Source organism: Leishmania mexicana, chromosome 27, assembly GCF_000234665.1.
Source record: "Leishmania mexicana MHOM/GT/2001/U1103 complete genome, chromosome 27".
NCBI lineage: Eukaryota > Euglenozoa > Kinetoplastea > Trypanosomatida > Trypanosomatidae > Leishmania > Leishmania mexicana.
Window position 1 is genome coordinate 279,727 of NC_018331.1, and position 19,753 is coordinate 299,479.

Sequence of the window (19,753 nt, forward strand, 5' to 3'; positions counted from 1 at the left end):
GACGGAGGCTGTGCCGTGGCGCAGCAGGGGCAGGTGAGCTGCGACTGCACGCGTATACTAGTCGGTGTGCTCGTGGGCGAACCGCCGCGCATTGAGAATGAGAATCTTATGTTGATGCCTGTGGCGCGGTCGCGGCTCGTGGCGTTCCTCGAGCTGTTTTTTGTTGGTGGTGGATGTGGTTGTGGAGGGAGCGTGGCATGTTCGTGGCCGTGCAGCGGGTGAAAATCGAAAGAAAAAGATTATCGAAACGCTCCTGCGGGGAACATTCTGTTTGTCGGTCTGGTCTCCGTTCGTGTCGATGATGGGCAGCCGTGTGGCGTCTGCGTTTTGTTGTTGGTTTCTCTGTTTGGGTGGAACGGAGACGTGCCCGTATCAAAGACCCGTCACGCTTGATGTGCGCTGCCACCGGAGGCTTACCTTCTGCCTATCCTGCTGTGCGTGTGGGCATGTGGTCTTGTGCACGCGTTTGCTTTGCGGGTGCCTCTCTGCTGCTGTGATGGAAATTGGTCTCCCTCTCTCTTCTCTTGGCGGGGAGGGTGTGGTTGGGCAGTGCAGCTGTCGTTTCTCCACTCCGGATGGTCTCTGCTAACGCGTGTTCTTGTATTCGTTTTTTTCTGTTCGCATTTTTGGCTCTCTATGTGTACTGGTGATCGACACAGAACATGGCTTACGCGCGTTCCACAGGCACACGAACAAGCGAGCAATACATCCGCGGCTGCTGGCACACGCCATCGTGAAAAACGTGAACGGCAAAAAGAGTTAATAAGCGATGCGCTTTGCTGTCTCGTGCGTGGCGGGTGCAGTGGGAGCGTGGGTGTGGCGGCGGTCTTCGGGCCAGGATGCAGAGTGCTATCGCGGCATTCATAACGCGCTCACATTCCACAATCCAAAACGCAAAGATCGGGTCTTCAGTCAGCGCTATGAACCGTACCAGCTTGGCGAGATCATCCCTATCACCGCTGACGTAGCCCTCTTCCGCTTTCTCTTACATAATAGCGAGGATGAGTTTAACTTGAGGCCCTGCTCGACACTGCAGGCGTGCTACAAGTACGGCGTGCAGCCGAAGGACCAGTGCCAACGCTTCTACACGCCTGTGACGGCAAACCACACACCGGGCTACTTCGACCTAATTGTAAAACGCAAGAAGGATGGTCTCATGACAAATCACCTGTTTGGCATGCATGTTGGTGACACGCTGCTCTTTCGTAGTGTCGCCTTCAAAATCCAATACCGTCCGAACCGATGGAAACACGTGGGCATGATCGGCGGTGGCACCGGCTTCACTCCATTTCTGCAGATCATTCGACACGCCTTGACAGAGCCAGTGAATGGCGAGGAGGTGGACAGGACGAAGCTGTCCTTCCTGTTCTGCAACCGCACCGAGCGGCACATCCTCCTCGGTGGCGTCTTCGATGATCTTGCGAGGCGCTACCCGGATCGCTTCCGCATGTTCTACACGATCGACCTCGCCGTTGACAAGGACAAGTGGGTAGAGCAGGAAAACCACTTCTTGGGATACGTGACGACTGACATGATCCGCCGCAGCATGCCGGGGCCGGAGGAGAAGAGCAAGATTATCATGCTATGTGGGCCAGACCCGCTGCTGTCGCACGTGGCCGGCACTCCGATGTCAACGATGTCCTCCATGTCGGGTAGCCTGAACATCCAGCCCATGGCAACCGACATCAACAATCTTGTCAGTCTCGGCGGCCTTCTCAAGGAACTCGGCTACGATAACACAGACGTGTATCGCTTCTAAGAGGGGCGCACGAGTGGTACTGGTAGGGCAGACGTTACGCGGGTGCAACGTCCGTTGACGCCTCGCCAGGGGTTGCGTTGTCTGCTCAAATCGCTGCTTGCGTGTGTTCACGGCAGGTTCAACGAAAAGCCTAGAACCCCTGCACGCGCACGCTTCGCACTTCCACACGACATCCCCGAAGGGATCGTCGTGCACGCGGGCCGCTAGAGGGGGCCCATATGCCTCCTCTTTCTCCCCGAGAAAACGGTCGCCTATCTCCCTTGTAGTTCCCCGCTCCTTGCGTTGCCAACGCGTACGACGACACCAACGAAACTGTGAGAAGGCGACGACTGGCCAGCGTCGCGCCATCAGACTAGGTGACTGGGAAGGAGGCAGGGAGGGAGGTGATGCGCAGGGTTCGACGTGCGCTCTCGCGTTTCACCGTACGCAACTCCTTGACAGCCCTGTCTTTGCCTGTCTCCCTCATCTTGGCTTCAGTAATACACCGCTACAGCGGTACAGCCTTGCAGGCACACGCCTAAGAAGGTGGAGGGGGTGGGGTGTCGCACCTCGCTTTTCTACGCTGCCTTCTCCTCTTCGGCAGCCCATCAGTGAGATCACTTCCCCGGTGCGCTGAAAAAAGGTAGAGAGGTAAGCATAGACGATGTGCCCCCATATTCTCGAATGGGCCCCTCCCCCCATCGTGTAAGCCACGTTGGCGTGACCCCCTCACACACATGCCGGACCGGTCCCGGTACTGTCTTGATGCGAATATGCACGCATCCGACCTACGCGTGGACTCGTCATCCTGAATGAAGCCGCCTTCATGTTGCCGCTCGCCGAGTTTGATGAGGACTAGATGCCCTTCAAGCAGGACGGCATCACGGCAGTCTCATTTTGAAGACTCCGATGGGTCACGGTGCTGCACCCCCAACGCGGCCATCATTCAACACTTGCGAAGTGAAGGAGATCGCCCCCCTCCCCCCCACGCGTGCATGACGCAGCACGAAGAAGGCGAGCACAGCAGGCGCCTGCAAGCGGCGCTTCGAAAAGCTCCTCTACCTGGCAGGAGGAGAAGACGCGTGAAGGGAGCGGCCACCTTGTCTTGGAGCGAGTTGAAGGTGACCGGGGAGTCCCAGTCCCCACATCGCCCTCCACGAGCCACGGACTCGAGCTCCAGCACACCGAAGACAACGTGAGGATTTTCATCAGGGTCTCCTCGTCGGCGTACAAGACGCGGGCCAGTGACGTCGGGTCCGTTTGGTAATTCCGCCCCATCTTGGGGGACGTGCGAGCCGAGATCACCGTACGTGGCACTGAGTTTACGAACGTCACGGAGCCTCTGCCGCCCTGTGAAGCGGGCATGTGTTGCTGCGGCTACTGTCACGGCCGTTAGTCACGCGCGCAACACAGCCGAAGATGGTGTTGGCGGAGGTTCGAGAGGGAGGGAGTGTCGGGCAGCTCATGCAAGGGATTTTGTGGGCACCTCTACGTGGTGGCAGATGCGCAGCCTGTGGTGCCGCGTAGCCACGTTCGCGAGTGCCAGCAATCCTCCGCCGAAGGAGCATACAGCAGTGTTGTTCGCTCATGCGATGGAAGCGTCGATGCAGGCAAAGTACACGTGCGCTGGCTGCACCATCATCAGCATCTTCAGGGGGCTTGGCGAGCTTCATGGCGGGCTCACGCTAATGGACACAGCGCTCAGAGCGAATGGCACACCAGCTCTCCTCCACCGGGCGAGAGCGGTGAAACGAAAACCGACATGCTCCGGATATGCCGCAGCTCAAAAAACCACTGGTGCGTTGTCTGCTGCTGCTCGCGTGGAAAGCGGCGAGTCGATGGCACAGGGTCCCGCGGCGCCAACCACGAATCATTCTCCACCTTGCCTAGTCGGACAGGTTTGGTGGCATTGCCCATGACAGGTCAGGAAAATGGGGATGGAACCCCCTCCCCCAACTCGATAAGTTAACTGCTTCTCCCTCCTCCCTCCCATTCTCTCTCTGATGTCGTGCTCGCGAGGGGCACGATATACACACACTCACACACACACATTCATGCGTGCGTTGCAAACGCGCAGACGTGAACGTGCATACACTTGGGTGCGAGGTAAGGCTGTTCCTTCGCGACCGTACAAAACACTAGTGAGCTGTGTCTTTCTGGCCCACGATATCACTTTAGGTCTTCTGCCGTAGTGTATGACAGGACGGCGGGAGGGGGTGGCGGAAAAGTCGATTAGACTGCGAAACGGCGGCGCACCAGCAACACACTCAGCGAACAGCCCGCACCCAGTGCAGAGGTCGTGCTCACTGACTGCGGTGCGGACTTGGCCTTCGCGTAGGAAAGGTAAAAGTAGCTCGATTGTGACCGAGCCAGTGCGCCACGTCAACAGAGAGTGAAGGCACCACCCGCGCCTCTTCGTCCGCTATCCCTTCTCTCTCGTCCCCCTCCCATCCTGCCCCCCTCCCCCCTCACACACGCTTTTCGACTAGCCGCCGCATAAGCACACACGCAAATTATCAGGTGGATTGTGCGCAGGGCGAGTCACCGCATTCCGATTAGGCGAAACTCCACACTCCACTCTCTGCCGTCCGCCTGTAGGCACTTGGGGCCATTTCCCAGGTGCCAGCGCCTCCGTCGTAACGTCCTCAGTGTGCCCGGCGCCACTTTTGCCTTTCCAGCGCTCACAATGTTGCGCTTCACACGTGCCTCTTTCACTGGCCGCGCGATGATCTCGCGCGGTAGTCCTGAGTGGTCCCACCGCCTTGATCTCAAGAAGGGCAAGAAAACAACGCTGGCGCACAAGCTCGGCACAAGCAAGCCCAACAACGCCTTGCAGTACGCGCAAATGACGTTGCACGACTTGACAGAGTGGGTCGTGGCCTACTCGCCGTGGCCGCTAACCTTTGGTCTTGCCTGCTGCGCCGTGGAGATGATGCACTCCTACTCGTCGCGCTACGACTTAGACCGATTTGGTATTGTGCCGCGTCCCTCGCCTCGTCAGGCGGAGATCATTATCGTCTCCGGCACCGTGACCAACAAGATGGCACCGCTGCTGCGCAACATCTACGTTCAGATGGTGAACCCAAAGTGGGTGATTTCGATGGGTAGCTGTGCCAACGGCGGTGGCTACTACCACTTCTCCTACGCCGTACTCCGCGGCTGCGAGCGGGCGATCCCGGTCGACTTCTGGATTCCTGGCTGCCCGCCGTCGGCCGAGAGCCTCGTATTTTGTCTGCACAACCTGCAGAAGAAGATCCGCTGGCACGAGATTCAAAAATACTCGGTGCGGTAAGCATGACAGAGGAGGGACGCACACAGAGGGCGAGCGCGAGCGACACCCACACGAGAAGGGGCGGAGGTGACGCACTGAAGAACATGATGGGGAAACGGGGAGGCAACGGAGGCAGGCGTGCAGACATGAAAGTCCCATGACCGGAGTGGGAAGGGCTGGCGCTTACTGCATACTCGAAGGTGTGTGCGGTGCCGAGAGTGTGTCTTGATATCGCGGGGACTCCCTCGCTTGCATGTGTGGCGCGTCCATTTTCCTCGTCCAACCCTCGAGCTCATGCCCTCATGTCCATGGGCTGCCTTGGACTTTTCTCTGCGTCCCTTTAGTAGCGGATTGCTCGTCAACATCGCTCGCTGCCTTTTTTTTCGCTCGTGTGTGGGTGTGCCGTGTGTCGATACTTCGATGTAGATCTTCGCATGTGTATGGGGGCGTACATAGAGGTAGGCCTGCATGTTTGGACCCGGCGCCCTCGTTCGCTCGGTTGCGGGTCGTCTCGGCGTGCGTACGTGCTTGCGTGTGCCGTGCCATCTTTGTTTTACTTTGCTTTTGTTTGTGCTCTAGGTCTCATCCTTTTCCGTGCGTCCTCTGGACGTGTGCACTGAAGCGGTAGGCTGGTGCACGACCAGCCTCCCCCTTCCCTTTTCCTCCCCCCTTCCATCAGCCACACACCCACACCAACACGTGCACGAATCTTTTCTCTGTTTTCCCTCTGCACGTTTTGTATGCTCTGTAGTGCATTAGGTAGCGTTAGCACGTGTATAGTCTATCGTTGTCGCCGTGCTCTGACGGAGAGCGAAATCAGAAACTCGAAGCAAGACATGCGCTCTCTCGCGACCAGACGCGCGGAAAACCGTGCACGCTCTCTCGATGCGGGCATGCACTGTAGCTGTGGCGCTGCGAAGGCTTCTGCTGTGAAACGCACAGACCATAATCCGACTTTTTGCTTCTCCTGCGTGTGTCTGTCTGTCTGTGTACTTCGGAGGATCCAGAAGTAAATCCATTCGGGATGCACCGCACGCCGCCGCCTTTACTCGCATGCGCACCTCGATGACCTTCGTCGTCTTCACGTCGTTGCAGACGAATAGCCTCTCTCACCGGTTTCCTCTGGGTGTACCTCTGGAGATTATCATTGCCTCTTCAGATGCTTGACTGAACTCCGCGCATCTACACACCAACACACGGACACACCTACATATGTCCTCCTCTCCCTCGATTATCTGCTGCACGTGCACCGCCACCGCAGAACATAGGGAACTACACACCATGCTTTCATCTCCGTTGCGATGCCATCGGACATGGTGAATGTTGTTCTCGTCGAGCGTACCCCGGAACAGGTGATTGTGGAATACCTAGGCAGCGCCGTAGATGAGGGCGCCGATACCGTTCCCCACGGTGCAGCGCCGCAACGTGTTTACATTCAGCACAGAAGACACCGCCCCATGGAGCGGGTACGCGGACAGTGTCCACGGATACACGCATGCACTGGTGACGCGCCACGAGATGCAAGAGACACCTCACGTGTATGACGAGCACCAACGTCATGGTGCGTTGTAGGCACGTGTGGCCCCGTTTACGAAGTAGCGCCATGGCGCATGGACATTGCAGTTGGTCGTGGCCTGGATAATAGGATTTCCGTTACTGGGACAAAGATGCCCAACGGACACGCAAGCACAGGGTTGACGTCAGGCTTTCGAGAAGATTGGGGGTGGGAGGGGGGTAGAGAGAGCAGGGGGACCAAATGCATGCATGCGTACCCCAGTGGTGACGATGTGAGCGCTGTGCGCTTGCGTCGTCGTCTCTGGGTTGATGTCCTCACTCCTACCCCCGATGGTGTACGCCTGATGATATACGCCGAGCAGGCGCACACAAAAACACCTCTTGGGTCTGTGGACTGCCCTGTTCGTGCAGTCTCCCTTCGGATTCCTTCCGCTGTTTGTGTTTTGCGTTTTCGATGAAGCCATTGACAAGTGCCGAGGGCTTGTGTGCAGCGTCGCGTCTGCGGCATCTTCCTGTTGTCGTGGTGTGTACCGTGATTGTTACAATGGTGTGTGCCCCCCTCCTCTTGCCGGTCATTCAGCGGGCCCTCTTTTCTTCGTGTGTGTTCTCGATGACTTACTCGTGCCCTCCCCCTCCTCTCGTTATGGCTTCCCTTCTGCTGATACGGCACCATGCTAGCCTTCGCTTGTGTTGTGTCCTGGTGTGTCCCTCATCCGATACACGGTGTCTCTCTGTCTGTCTGCCGTTACTGCTACTCCTGCAGAGGAGCACTTTTTTTTGCCCACGTACGGCAACAGGCGCACGTGCCCAGGCGAGCACACCCACCCACACACACACGCACGCGCGAAAGGCTGTGATGAAGTGGGCGCACACTTGTGCACATGAAACCGCTGCCCAGAGCGTGAAAGTCGGAAAACAAAAAAAAGGAAAAAAGCGGAGAACAAGAGAGGCAAGAAAAAAATGTGTGTGTGTGGGGGGGGGAATGGTTGCAGGACTGCAACGTGCTGCCGTCTTTTCATCACACTCCCTTCTCCTCCATCAGCTCCTTGGTGGATCTGCCCCGCACCTCCTCACATCTCTTAGGGGCCTGTGTGCCTCGCATCTCGTTCTCTTTGCGTGTGCATGGGAGGACTGCCTGGATGCCTGTCCACCACTCTTTCTTCACCCCCTCCCTCTCTCCCCCTCCACGACATCCCTCTTCTCCTCACATAGACTCACTGCTCGCCCACGTGCCATCGCCGTTTGACTCCACCGCAACGTTGTTTTCTTTTTTTCCTCACAGACCCCTATCAGCCAGGACATGCCAACACGCACTTGGTCGCAGTCGGCACGCATCTCTCTCTCGTGAGGACCTTCTGTGCTGTTCCCTGTCGTCTCGCGCTCCTACGCACGCAAGCTGAGGCGATACCATGCTTCACGTTGTCCTCTTCAAGACCGACGCAAAGAAGTTTGCGAAGGAGTTCCCTGGAAGCTCGCTCGAGGAAGCCATCGAATCACTGCACCAGGCCAAAATCCCCGGCCTTGTCGATTTTAGCATACGTCCCAAGAATAGCAACCCCTGGCCAGGCTACCAGGATCACTCGCAAGGCTACACACACGCATTGATATCGAGTCATGCGAGCGCGAGCGCGCTGCGCACCTACGCTGAGCATCCAGCGCACAAGGCGCTGCAGGTGCGCCTCCTCAAGTGTGTCACGGCGCCGCCTCTCCGTATGGAGCTCGATATTCACCCCAACCTGTGAAAGCAGTGGTGAAGCGAAAAAAAAGAAAATGATACAGGACATTCTATTCATTTGGATGTCATACCTCGTACTACGCGTCGCCACGTGTCAGCAAGTCTCGATATCCGAGAGCAGATGCGCCATGATACGCGTCCCTTTGTGCTTTTTTTTGTGTGTGTGCGCAGGTGCATAAAACAGCGTCTACACTGAGGACCAATTTGCTTAGTAGTCATTACGTGACGGGCGGCGAACATTCAGCACCAAAAGGCAGTTGCTGTAGCATGCAGTGCGGTTTTTTTTTTGGAAACGGAAAAGAACGAAGATGTGCCGCATCTCAGAGCACCCATGACTCCTCGCGTGCAGCCGACGAAGATGTGCATCTGCATCGGTGTGCTTGCCTGTCTCTCAAAGACGTGTGCCGCCCTACCGTCGTGGCACATGGCGTACAAGCTATTTCCACTTCGTGTGCATGTGGTCATAACCGTCCGCCCCCCCCCCCCCACACACACAGCCGCTGCCGGTACAGTAGTCCACATGGGCCTTGCTTGTGGCCCGCTTTGTGTCCGTGCCATCTCGCTTGGCTCCTTCCCCACCCCCTCCTCGTGCGTCGTGCTGTCAGCTCGACAGTTCCACCTCAACCTCCTCACATCGTCTGTGTTTCGCTGTCTTGCGCCCTTCGTTGACGGGCTGCCTAATCACAGACAGCATCGCAGCAGTAACCACGACAGAGACTTAACAGACACACGCGCACGTGACTCATACAATATAAGAGCCACTTATTCACAAAGGCAGAGAGAGGGGAAGGGGCAGCACCTTCACTCGTGGGACTGTGTCGTCTGTCGCGGAGTGCATTAGGCCAACGCCATGGAGCTCAGCCCGTCCAATGCGAAGGAAGAGGCTCACCATACATCGCTGAACCCGCAGGTGAACTCCGTCTGCCACTGCGCGCATCTGAGGCTGAAAGGCCCACTGCAAGTCGAGAAGCTGCGTGAACTGCTCAAGAGGGTACGCACGACCGTGCCGGGCCTCATCGAGCTTCACTTTGGCGAAAACATGAATGTCTCCGGGAGCAACGCCTACTCCGCACAGGGCAACACGCACGCCCTCTTCAGTCGCCACCAGAATGGGCAGTACCTCAAAATGTACAAGACCCACCCGGCTCATATGGATCTCATGACCTACCTAATGAGCATGGCGGAGCGCCCTGCGACAGTGGTTGACTTCGTCAACCTCACTTCAAGCCTTTGACAACCAGTCAACGCACCAAACCTCAAAAGGGTCGACATCTGTCACACATGCGCGCAAACATGGGGAGGCAGAGGTGCGCTGTCTTGCACGCCGGTCGACCGGTGCGCGAAAAAAAAGAGAGAGTATGAAGACCAACGATATGCGCTCAGCAAGTGACGTACGCACACCCTGAGACCCACTCGCCTCCGCTGCTCCTCATACACATCTTCAAGAGCGAAAAGGATCGCATGTGGAGCTGCGCTCCCCGCAAATCAAGCTAACCAACCGCCAGGACATATGTATGTGCATTAGCGGAGGAGGCTGGTCCGGGCAGGAGCAGAGATGGTAGATGTAGGGGAAGAGAGTTTGGGTATGGTGATATCTCCTCTTTTATAGGACGGCATATTGGCAGAGCTCGATTCACGAGCGTGGTGAGGCGATACATGACCATTGTAGGCGTAGTCGAGGGGGGACGCTGATTGTGACCTAGCACGAAGAAGATAGCCCTCTGTAGATACAGCAAAGTGATGCTTGAGAGAGAGAAAGCAAGGGTGAGAGCGATGCCGTTACTCCGTGCGCATGTAGTACTGCTCACGACATGCCCGTTTTTTTTTTCTTATAACGGCGCCGCCTGCTTGCTTTATGTGTGCCGCGTGTTCATCTCTTTTTCTTCCTTTTCTTGTTGCAACCGAAGCGGGCCTCTCACCACCTTTCTCTTTCTCAAGCCTTTCCCTTGCTCGTATCACGTGCGCTCGCTCCTTCATCACAAGCTACGTGCCACTGCTCGCTGCCGCTCCTCCTGCACGCTTCCCTTATTATCTTTCACGGGCACCATCGACGAAGAGGCGCTGATGGGCATCCCTTCTCCATCTTCCTCCTTCTCTCCCGCGCGTGTTTGTTCCTCGTCTGACATCACCAGCAACACCAACACGCTACGACGCGCGAAAAAGGAAGAAAGCCTGATGCAGGCGCTGTCAACACAACCACCAAAACGGACAGATTCGCTTTGCGGAACCCTGCATTGTCGCTCTCGCGCGCGCCCGCAGGCTTTTCCGCCCATGTCCGCGCGCCTGAACATCAGTCATCGGCTGCGGATACCCCCACTCTTCTCTCACGGTCCAAAGAGGCGCCCTCGATGACTGTTTTCTTTCTTCTTCCTATTTGTTTCCTTCCCACCTCGTTAATTATTTGTTTTCGTTGTGACGGGAGTCGACTGCGTGGCAGGCAGAGGTTTGAAGCCTTGTTCATGCCTTGCTTCTCGGCATGTGCGCGCGAATGCGCAGGTACTCCTATATCTATACATCTATGCAAATACACACATATATATATATCTGTATGTATCTGTGTCTGCAGATGATTGCGGCAGACATGGCCGGTCCTGTTCGTGAAAAAGGTTATTGTGATTTTCAAACGAAAAAAAGGGAAGTCTCTCCCGCGGTGTCGTTCTTGCGCGATTCGCGCACGTCATTCATGACAACGATCCACGGGTTGTTGGCGGCTGTCTCTCTCTCTCCGCCGCCTTCTTTTATGACCTTTGTGTGTCATGTCTGCTAGCGTCGACCCGCGTCGCGGGCGGTGTCACCTCTCCTCTGTCTTTCTTTTTCGCTTTTCATCCTACCCGTCTCCTCTCTCACCGTCCCCGTTCCATCTCGACCATCCCCTATGCGCCGCCAAGAATTTCGCATACCCCTTCTAGAAATCACACTCTCTTGTTATTTTTCCTTATTTTTTTTTTTGCGTCCTCACGATAGCCTTGCTTCTGCGTCATTGTGCCAACTCGTCTCTCTTACCATCTCCCTGCTCCGTACTTCACACGTCCGCCTATCTGCCACACATTCTCTGTCAAGTGTGGCTGAGCGGCTCAGCACTTACCCCATTGCGTTCTCGCGTCCTCTCTCTTCCTTTGCCCACATCCAGACTATTTCCGTCCACGCACCTCCTCCGGCTCTTTTTTTTCTTTTCAACCGTCTCGTCCCCCTTCCACGCAAAGATGACCGCTGAGTACGACTACCTCTTCAAGCTGCTGCTGATCGGCGACAGCGGTGTCGGTAAGTCCTGCCTGCTACTCCGCTTCGCCGATGACAGCTACACCGATAGCTACATCTCCACCATCGGTGTCGACTTCAAGATTCGCACGCTGAACCTGGAAAGCAAGGTAATCAAGCTGCAGATTTGGGATACCGCCGGCCAGGAGCGCTTCCGCACCATCACGAGTAGCTACTACCGTGGTGCCCACGGCATCATTATAGTGTATGACACGACCGACATGGAGAGCTTCAACAACGTCAAGACGTGGCTGAGCGAAATCGAAAAGTATGCAAGCGAGAACGTCAACAAGATCCTCGTCGGCAACAAATGCGATTTGGTCACAAAGAAGGTCGTGGACACGCAGATGGCGAAGGACTTTGCCGACTCTCTTGGCATCCCGTTCCTTGAAACGAGCGCCAAGAACTCCACAAACGTCGAGGAGGCCTTCATCCAAATGGCATCTGGAATCAAGGCGCGCCTGGCCGTGAGTGGTGAGGCCAAATCTGTGACCCGCCCCAACCTGCAGAACCCCCCCACAGCAAAGAAGGACGACAGCTGCTGCTAAGCGTTTCGAGAAACGGGTGTGATACACAAAGGGAAGGACTGCCGCAGAGTGGAGGGAAGGGTTAGGAGTACTCCTGCCTTCTCTCGACCCGAGGGACGGTAACGCTTCTGTGATCTCCGGACAGGAGCACGGCGTCGAGAATAGGTGTGTGACGTTACTTCGCCAATGGTACACTGCATGTGATCGAAAAGGCACGCATGAACGCGTCACTGATCTTCAGCTGTGCCGTGATGTGTCGGTGGCTGTTGTCCCCAGCTGGGTGAGAGGCGCACTTGTGTATGTGTGTGTGTGTGTCCCCCACCCTTCCCCTCCGCCCCACCTCACCACAAGTGCGTGCAGGCTGCTTTTAGGTACCTATGCGTCGATCGGTGTGATCTCCTGCTTGCGCGACTGTCAATCTACACCCCCCCCGCCGATACGCCCAAACGCGAAGAGGCGGACACGCACGCACACAATGCTGTGGAGACTCGAGACAAGCGTTGTGAAGAGAGACAAGGAAACCATTAACGTGTTTTTCGTTGAACAGTCTTATATCCACTTGTGGCACTGATGGTTTTCTCCTCTCTTATGCAACTCTCGTGACGCGCTGTGTACGCTAGCGACTCACGAAAACCCACGCAAGGGACTTCCCTGTAGATGCCAACTGTCCTGTGTCACCTGGAAAACACCACAAAAGAAGAGGAAAGGAGAAGAAGCATGAAGGAGCAGTTTCACGACGGGAAGCGGTGGGCCTGTGGAATGGATGTCCGGTGGAAACAAGTGTGCTAGCATCTACATCTGTGACCGTCTGTGTGTCTGTGTGTTTGTGTGTATGCGTGTGTGTGCCGATGTCCGACAGAGTCTCGCAAGGGTTGGATCTCTTCTACCCCCGTCCCCGCCCGCTGCTGCGTCCTCCTCTCTTCGATGATCTTTTTTTTTGTACGCCGTCCTATTCTTCTTTTCATGCTGCGCCTTGGGAAGATGTGCTTTTTTGTTGTTGCTTACTTCACTGTGATTCCACGTCCTTGGCGCTCTCCTCTCCTCTCCTCTCCTCCCCTCTACTCTCTCTCTCTGTGGGTACGCTTGCTTTGGGGCTCTGGCGTTTGAGGAGTAGTGAAGAGAGTGACATATCTCTGAATGGCCTGTGCGTCAGGTTGTCCATTTAGTTGCATCGCGTGCGCACGGGAGAGAGAGAACGCCACTTCCACTCTCTGCCACATACAAAGAGAGAGGAAAAAAAGGAGGTGTGTGGAAGTATTCAGCAGGATTGTCGGCAGGTGTGTCCCTGGAAGGGAACCGGCTCGGGCGGCGGGGAGGGGTGTTGGGGTAAGAAGGGTGGAGAGGGTCACAGCGATGGTGCTATAAACAACGGAAGGTGTCTCTCCCTCTCTCTCTTCTTGTCACTCTGCGTGTGCATGCGAAATGGCGAGATTCAGCCATGCTCCTGTGTCAGACGCTCACCCTTCCTGAGTCCACCACCTCGCGAGCTTTACAGCCCTTCCCGGCACATGCACGTCTTCCTCATCGTTGTTCGTCCGCGGATGAAGTTGTGTGTTCCACTTGAAAAAAAGGGGGAAAGAGGGATTCGCCGTTGCCTTCTTTGTCCTCACACTGTCTTCGCCTTTTTCTCTTGTTTTGCGGAGCTTGTTTCTGTTTGCGTCTTCCGTGTCTCGTGACTGATGCGTGTGCGTGCGCGTGTGCGTGCGCGTGTGCGTGCGCGTTTTTATTATTATTATTATTATTTCGGCTCCTCTTTCGAGAAGGAAAGAAAAGCACAAAACAATCGCACGTGACAAGCCCTGCACGAAACTCTCTGCCTGCCTCTGGACGCTCTCTCTCTCTGTCTGTGTGTGTGTGTGTATCTGTCTTCAGTGCTTGTTCTTTTACTTGGCGGGTCGAGTCTCTGTTCCGCTCCTCCCCGACCCCTGTGCGCTTGGGCGTCCCTTTTTCTGTGCTTTTCGGTTTTCTTGTTGTTTTACCTCAGTCTCTATTGCTCGCTACCAGCACATGCTAATGCCTGCGCGTGTGGCTGGGTGGGTGGGTGCGCGTCCGTAGGCGCACGCGTCCTTTGCTTGTATGTCTTCGCCGGTGTGCGCCTATGCGTCTTCCCCTTAGGATTGTCTCCCTCCTCCCACCACCACGGCGAAAAAAAAGTGTAGAGAGAGTTCGGCCACCGTTACCAATATATATATATATAAGGAAACAGACGAGAGAACAGTGCAGACGTGACAACAACAAACCCTTCCTCCTCCTCCCCACTCTCCCAAGAAACGAAAAAGGAAAAAAAAACAGAGTTTGGATAACGGAGATGTTAAACTCGCGTCGACAGTGGCCATGATACGCAGCAGACCATCATGTTCACGAGAGTATGTGGCTGGACGTGTGTGTGGTGAGCGGTAGGAATACACGAAAAAAGAAAAGCAAAAAAAATGAAAAGGAAGCGTTGAGGTAAACGAAGGAGGGGATGTGGCAGCATTGTAGTGTGATGTGTACGCAACGCCTTCTTTTTTTTTGTGTGTGTGTGTGTTTGTATTCATCTCCTGCCCTTCCACCACTTACCCCGAGGGCCCTCCTCCTCCCCTCCCCGTTCTTCCCTTCCGTCTTTGGTGCTTGATGGGCCTCCTTCAGGAAAGCAGGCTGACAAAAAAAGCCTACATATAGCGAAAGCGTCGCCCCTGCGCTGGTCAAGGCGAAGCAGCAAGCGGAAATGAGGAGGAGCACATGTGTCCGTGTGCATAAGCAGCGATCAGACTCCCCCCTCCTCCTCTTCCTCCTCCTCCCTTCTCACCTGTCGTCATGTCGGTTTCTCTCCGGTGACTACTGTTGCCGTATACTTCGCGTTAGCTCCACTTTCTCCTGCACCACCCTCACACTCGCTCTCTGTCTTCCTCTCTCGCTCTTCGTTTTCCACCACACCGCAGTGGTGCTCGCGCAGATCTCGAACGTTGAGGGCTTCAACATCGAGCACAGAAAAAAAGAAAAGGTTCAGTGAGCGGAACAACGAACCGTAAAGACGGGGGCGCGTCAGCTCCCTGTGTGCTGCACCTCTGTAATCATTCGTTTTTGAACCACGAAAATTTACTGTGAAAGACGAACGATGGTAACATCGCCGAAGCCGCTTCTTGAGGGCTTGCACAAGATCACCGACCGCAGTGTATTCTTTCTTCCATGCGAGAATGATCATCTCGACTTGACAACCGTTAGCACCGCTCCCCCGTCGCACCGCAGCGTACTGCAGCGTAATGGCTTGGTGGCAAAAGCGTTCATTGGCGTGACGTTTTACGAGGTGCGCACCCCCGCCGCGCACCCGTCGTCGCGTACATCGCCAGAACGTGACATGTGCAAGTCCGACGGAACCGATTCAGCGAAGCACCGCAAACTGTCCGCTGCGAAGCGAGAGGATCTGTGGCGTACTGCGTTGGTGTACGGCGGCCTGCTGCACGACAAGTGGGATGCATTGGTGACCCCAGAGGAGCTCGCGGCGACGCCGTGGCCAGTGCACACCGAAACGCAGTACGCGGAGCTGATGGAGGAGCTAGTTGCGCGGAAGGCTTGCACCACGGCAAATACGTCAAGCTTCTGCGTGCCTATCTTGTCCATTGACGAGTTCGTTTACAAGAACAAGGAGGTGCGCGTGTGCCTTGGCGTGGCCTGGATGCCATGCTACTCGTACAACCTGCGAGAGTGGGCGGCAACATTTGCGCATTCTGGTCACTGCGTGCCAGAGGCGTCGCTCCTGGCGCTGCTGCATAACGTGACCACCGGCGCACTCGCGCTGCGCACGGCCACCGGCACAGCGGACAAAACGGATGCGGCCCTCTCTTTGTCCGTCACTCTGGAGAAGGTGCTTGTGTATCGAGCTTCGGAGGCGGAAAAAAAGATCGCGAAGGAAGCCGACCCAGACGAAGCGGGGAGGGGGTTAACATTTGCGTTAGCCACCGGCGCGTTCAGGTGGCGGCGAGCAGAGCCGCGTGTTGACAAGAACAGTCGGACGAGCGTGCCGACACCGTTCCGCATCAGAGCTCTGACGAATCACCTGATCGTCTCCGAGGAGGTGCAGCTGCTGTACCGCACGCCTGAGGATTGCTCGCCGAGGCTATACCCGACGCACGGCAGCGCGGCCGCAAAGCGAGATGTCTGGACTCTCGGTGTCGTCCTCTACCTCCTCGCCTCTGGCTTTTCCGGCACAGGTCATGCCGCCACCACCTCTCCGCCGGACCGTGGCTCCCTGTTTCCTCCCCTGCGCGAGTTGACACCGCTCAACTCACCGGCGCTCACTCCAGACTCTCTCTGGAAGCGCCTGCGGCGGGAGCTGGAGGACCGCGGCTACAGTAGCATAATCGTGACCGTGGTCGCACAGCTCCTCTCGCTTGACCCGCTCACGCGACCGTCGCTGAACACAATGGATCGCATGCTGCAGGATCTGCATCGGCCAACCCCTGTGTGCCGCTTCCCGTTCGCTCTAGGCTCGTACGACCTGCTGCGGATGCCGAACCCTACCGACATTAACCTGAACCCCGGCGCACGGCGGTACACCATGGAGGGAGTGTGCATCTTGTGCAAAAAGCACCGTGGCAGTACGCCCCAGTGCGCCAAGGACGGCGATCATGTTCCGGGCTTATCGTCGCCGTCGTGGTCTGGCGAGGAGCTGCTGCCGCAGCTGCACGGCAAGGACTTGCACTACATAACCTTTCTTTACCCCCTTTGCGGGTCCAGCGATGAGCGTCGGCGGCGCAAGCAAGCAGCACTCGCTTTGCAAACTTGCCACGACGGCATCAACGCCGCTAGCAGCAGAATCGCCCGAGATGCCACGCCGCTGCTGGACGCTACGCTGCTGTTTCAGGTGTTCGGCGGCTTCGCCGTGTACGAGCGGGTGCCGGAGCGGAACGCGAAGGGTCAAGTCTTCCACCGCGTCACGGTGAAGGAGGTATTGGTGCCGTACCCGAGCCAGGGGCTGCGCCGCTCGGAGTTGCCTCTGGTGAAGCTGACGATCGATTTCAGCGGCGGCCTCCCATGGCCTTCCTGCTGCACGGAAACGCTGCAGAAGAGCGGCCGCGTCTCCTGCAACGTGCCACTCGGCTTCACGGGGGCTCACCACGACGTGAAGTGGTTTGGCTGGGTGCTACCTGGCGAGCGCTTTAGCCTGCCAAACGGAGGTCATTGGACGGCGCCGCACGATGGTTCCTTCGTGTTCTGGTTCCACTCGGATCTGCGACCAACGGATCGAGACTGCTACTTCGCTCTGACAAGTATGCGCGCAGCGACGCTGCCGGCAAAGCTGCCGCGCACTGTGATGCCCGATTCGCTCTTTCGGATCCACGCCGGGGACCAGAGACACCCCAGTAATCTTCTGCCAAGTCGCGTAGGGAGCGGTAGCCTAGCGGATTCTCGCGTGGAACGGGGCAGCATAGTGCACCGTCGCTCATGCCAAAGCGTGACAGACATCGCCTTACCATCAGCGACGCACGAGATTGTGGAGGCAGACGAGAAGGTGAGGGTCCTTCTGGCGCATAGGCCACTCTCTCTCTCCGTGTCGCAAGTGCAAAACATGCAGGAGGAGTCACCGACCCTTGGGCGACGCCGGTGGAGCAGCGCAAAGGACAGGATGCTGTCTCGCCACTCCCCCGTTTTCCCCGCGGAGGTTGTCGACGCCCTCGAAACACCCGATGAGGCGCGACAGAATCCTGGTGCTTCCCGTGCTCCGTGGGTGCTTCGCTCCGTGGAAGAGACAGGGAGCAGTGGCGTAGTCCTCACACCTCAGCTACATGTACCGGATCTTGATACGCCGAAGCCAGACACGCACGCCAGAGCTGACCACAAGAGCCCGAAATCGCCGGACTGGGAGAGGACCAGCGACCAAGCGCACCTGCCAGAGCGCAACCCCACCCAGCCACCCGTGGATGGCAACACCACCGCGAGGGGCACACACGCCCTGGCCGCTCCTGAGAAGAACATCTCTCCCGCCGCGTCAGAGTCCCTCACTTCCGGGTGGAAGAAGGCCCGCAGGTTACGTGGCGCGACGGTCTCGTCAGAGGAGTGTTGTGGTGCTGCAGCGGTGCAGTTTGTGGCGTCCGCACCGGCAAGTGCCGGCGTCGAGCATCCCTTTAGAAGTACAATGGTGTCCGGGCAGTCGGTGCTGACCGCGCAAAGCAGCGTCCTTGGAGGCTCACCACGGCTCGTGAAGCTGAGCCCTGTCTCTCAGCATGGGGCGAGGAAGCAGAGCATCCAGGCAACCTCGTCGTGGATCACGCCAAAGTTGCCACCGATTGTGGATGCCCTGCCTGCGGGACTCGGCGAACTGCATGTCTGCGGGCTATGGCTGCCCAGCGAAACAGTGGAGGCGGTGTTTCGTTCTCTAACCTTCTGCATCCTCTCCACCGGTGAGCATGGCTACATGCAACCACCAGTGAAGACGTCTGCGCGAGTGGCGCATGCCATCCGTGCCCCGCCGGGTGCAGAATTCTTGGCCTTCCTGTCCAACCAGGTGCCGCTGTTTCATCGCAATCACCCGCGGCTGGAGAGGACGGGTGTTTCACTGATGCTACCGCACCACGGGTTCACGTGCTACGCTGCGGACGGCACCCTTTTGGGGGTTCTGGGGCTGCGGTGTAGCACCAAGGGTGACCCAGACGTGATGGCTGGCGAGTTTGAGCTCATGATGTGCACCAGCGCGGCATTCCACGGCAGCAGCGTTGCTTCGTGGACTGTATATACGTCTCACCTCGCGGAGAGCGTAGGGGTTGAAGCGCACATGAGGCAGGCCGCCGTCAGTCCCGTCAAGACAAGGAACGACTACGATGGCGAGGACGGGCAGGCAGGCACTCTCCGTCACGTGTCCTCCTTGCTGCGCCCCGCGTCGGGCAGTCGAAATATGTGGTCCAACACCCCGGAGAATCAGACACTCACCTTTACGGGTGCCCATCATCTCGTGGGCGAGTTCACACCAGACAAAAACGGCGACACTCTACGGTCTCGCAGGGGAGAGGGGGAAGCGGTGCTACCAGCGTGCTGGATGAGCTTTGACGGCGTGTCGACCGCGCTCCTGTTTGCAGACGCGCAGCAGTCTGTCTGGGTGCCGTACAGGATCGGCGGTTAGTTGTACGCAACGATGGTGCCAGCGCTGGGCTCGTATTCGTTTTTTTTTCGCTTTTATTTCGGTGTCGGTCTTTATGCTGCTCACTGAATCGCGTCTCTCTTTCTCTCTTCGTCCCCACACCTTTTACTTTTCTGGTGACGTGGCATGCTGTGGTCACTGCCGGGGTGCCACAATCAGTTGTCAAGGATGAGGGGCACGGATGCGCGGATCCTCTGAACCTCTTTATGCGTCCACGTTGCCTCCATGTTGTCACTCGCCTGTTTGTTGTTTTTGTTGCTGTTGCTTGCCCTCACGCACGCAACCCTTCTTCCGCATCCCACCCCACTCACATCTCCTCACCCACTTCGCAACTACCCCCTCTTGTACATGTGTTTTGGGTGTGTGGCACGTGCGCCCTTTCCACCGCATCGTACCCCTCACACGCGTTCTCTTCTATCGTATCCTTTCATGGTTCTCCGCTCCAACCGCGCCCCACCCCCATCGCGTTTCGTTCTCCCACATGCCTCTAAACACATTTTTGTTGTTGTTGTTTCCGGTTATGAACGTATTCGTTTCCCCCTGCCTGTCGGTACATCGGGTGGTCTCTAACCCGGTGACGGAGCAAACACCGGAG

The 19,753-nt window shown here is 57.0% G+C and overlaps 6 protein-coding genes across 6 annotated transcripts; all 6 read left to right on the top strand.

Moving 5' to 3' along the window:
* Window positions 1-769: 769 nt before the first annotated feature.
* On the top strand, window positions 770-1,759 carry LMXM_27_0730 (putative reductase; the record flags this gene model as incomplete). Its single annotated transcript, XM_003876597.1, has 1 exon — window positions 770-1,759. The coding sequence occupies one exon, from the start codon at window positions 770-772 to the stop codon at window positions 1,757-1,759; it is 990 nt and encodes a 329-aa protein (XP_003876646.1).
* A 2,665-nt stretch (window positions 1,760-4,424) lies between these two features.
* On the top strand, window positions 4,425-5,030 carry LMXM_27_0740 (NADH-ubiquinone oxidoreductase 20 kDa subunit,mitochondrial precursor; the record flags this gene model as incomplete). The annotated part of the gene is made up of 1 exon (XM_003876598.1): window positions 4,425-5,030. The coding sequence occupies one exon, from the start codon at window positions 4,425-4,427 to the stop codon at window positions 5,028-5,030; it is 606 nt and encodes a 201-aa protein (XP_003876647.1).
* Window positions 5,031-7,933: 2,903 nt separating this feature from the next.
* Window positions 7,934-8,266, top strand: LMXM_27_0745 (the record flags this gene model as incomplete). Its single annotated transcript, XM_003876599.1, has 1 exon — window positions 7,934-8,266. One exon carries the CDS (start codon window positions 7,934-7,936, stop codon window positions 8,264-8,266), a length of 333 nt encoding a protein of 110 aa, XP_003876648.1.
* Window positions 8,267-9,109: 843 nt separating this feature from the next.
* Window positions 9,110-9,493, top strand: LMXM_27_0750 (conserved hypothetical protein; the record flags this gene model as incomplete). Its single annotated transcript, XM_003876600.1, has 1 exon — window positions 9,110-9,493. The coding sequence occupies one exon, from the start codon at window positions 9,110-9,112 to the stop codon at window positions 9,491-9,493; it is 384 nt and encodes a 127-aa protein (XP_003876649.1).
* Window positions 9,494-11,462: 1,969 nt separating this feature from the next.
* On the top strand, window positions 11,463-12,065 carry LMXM_27_0760 (putative small GTP-binding protein Rab1; the record flags this gene model as incomplete). Its single annotated transcript, XM_003876601.1, has 1 exon — window positions 11,463-12,065. The coding sequence occupies one exon, from the start codon at window positions 11,463-11,465 to the stop codon at window positions 12,063-12,065; it is 603 nt and encodes a 200-aa protein (XP_003876650.1).
* Window positions 12,066-15,141: 3,076 nt separating this feature from the next.
* LMXM_27_0770 (conserved hypothetical protein) lies at window positions 15,142-19,140 on the top strand (the record flags this gene model as incomplete). The annotated part of the gene is made up of 1 exon (XM_003876602.1): window positions 15,142-19,140. The coding sequence occupies one exon, from the start codon at window positions 15,142-15,144 to the stop codon at window positions 19,138-19,140; it is 3,999 nt and encodes a 1,332-aa protein (XP_003876651.1).
* Between the last annotated feature and the right edge of the window lie 613 nt (window positions 19,141-19,753).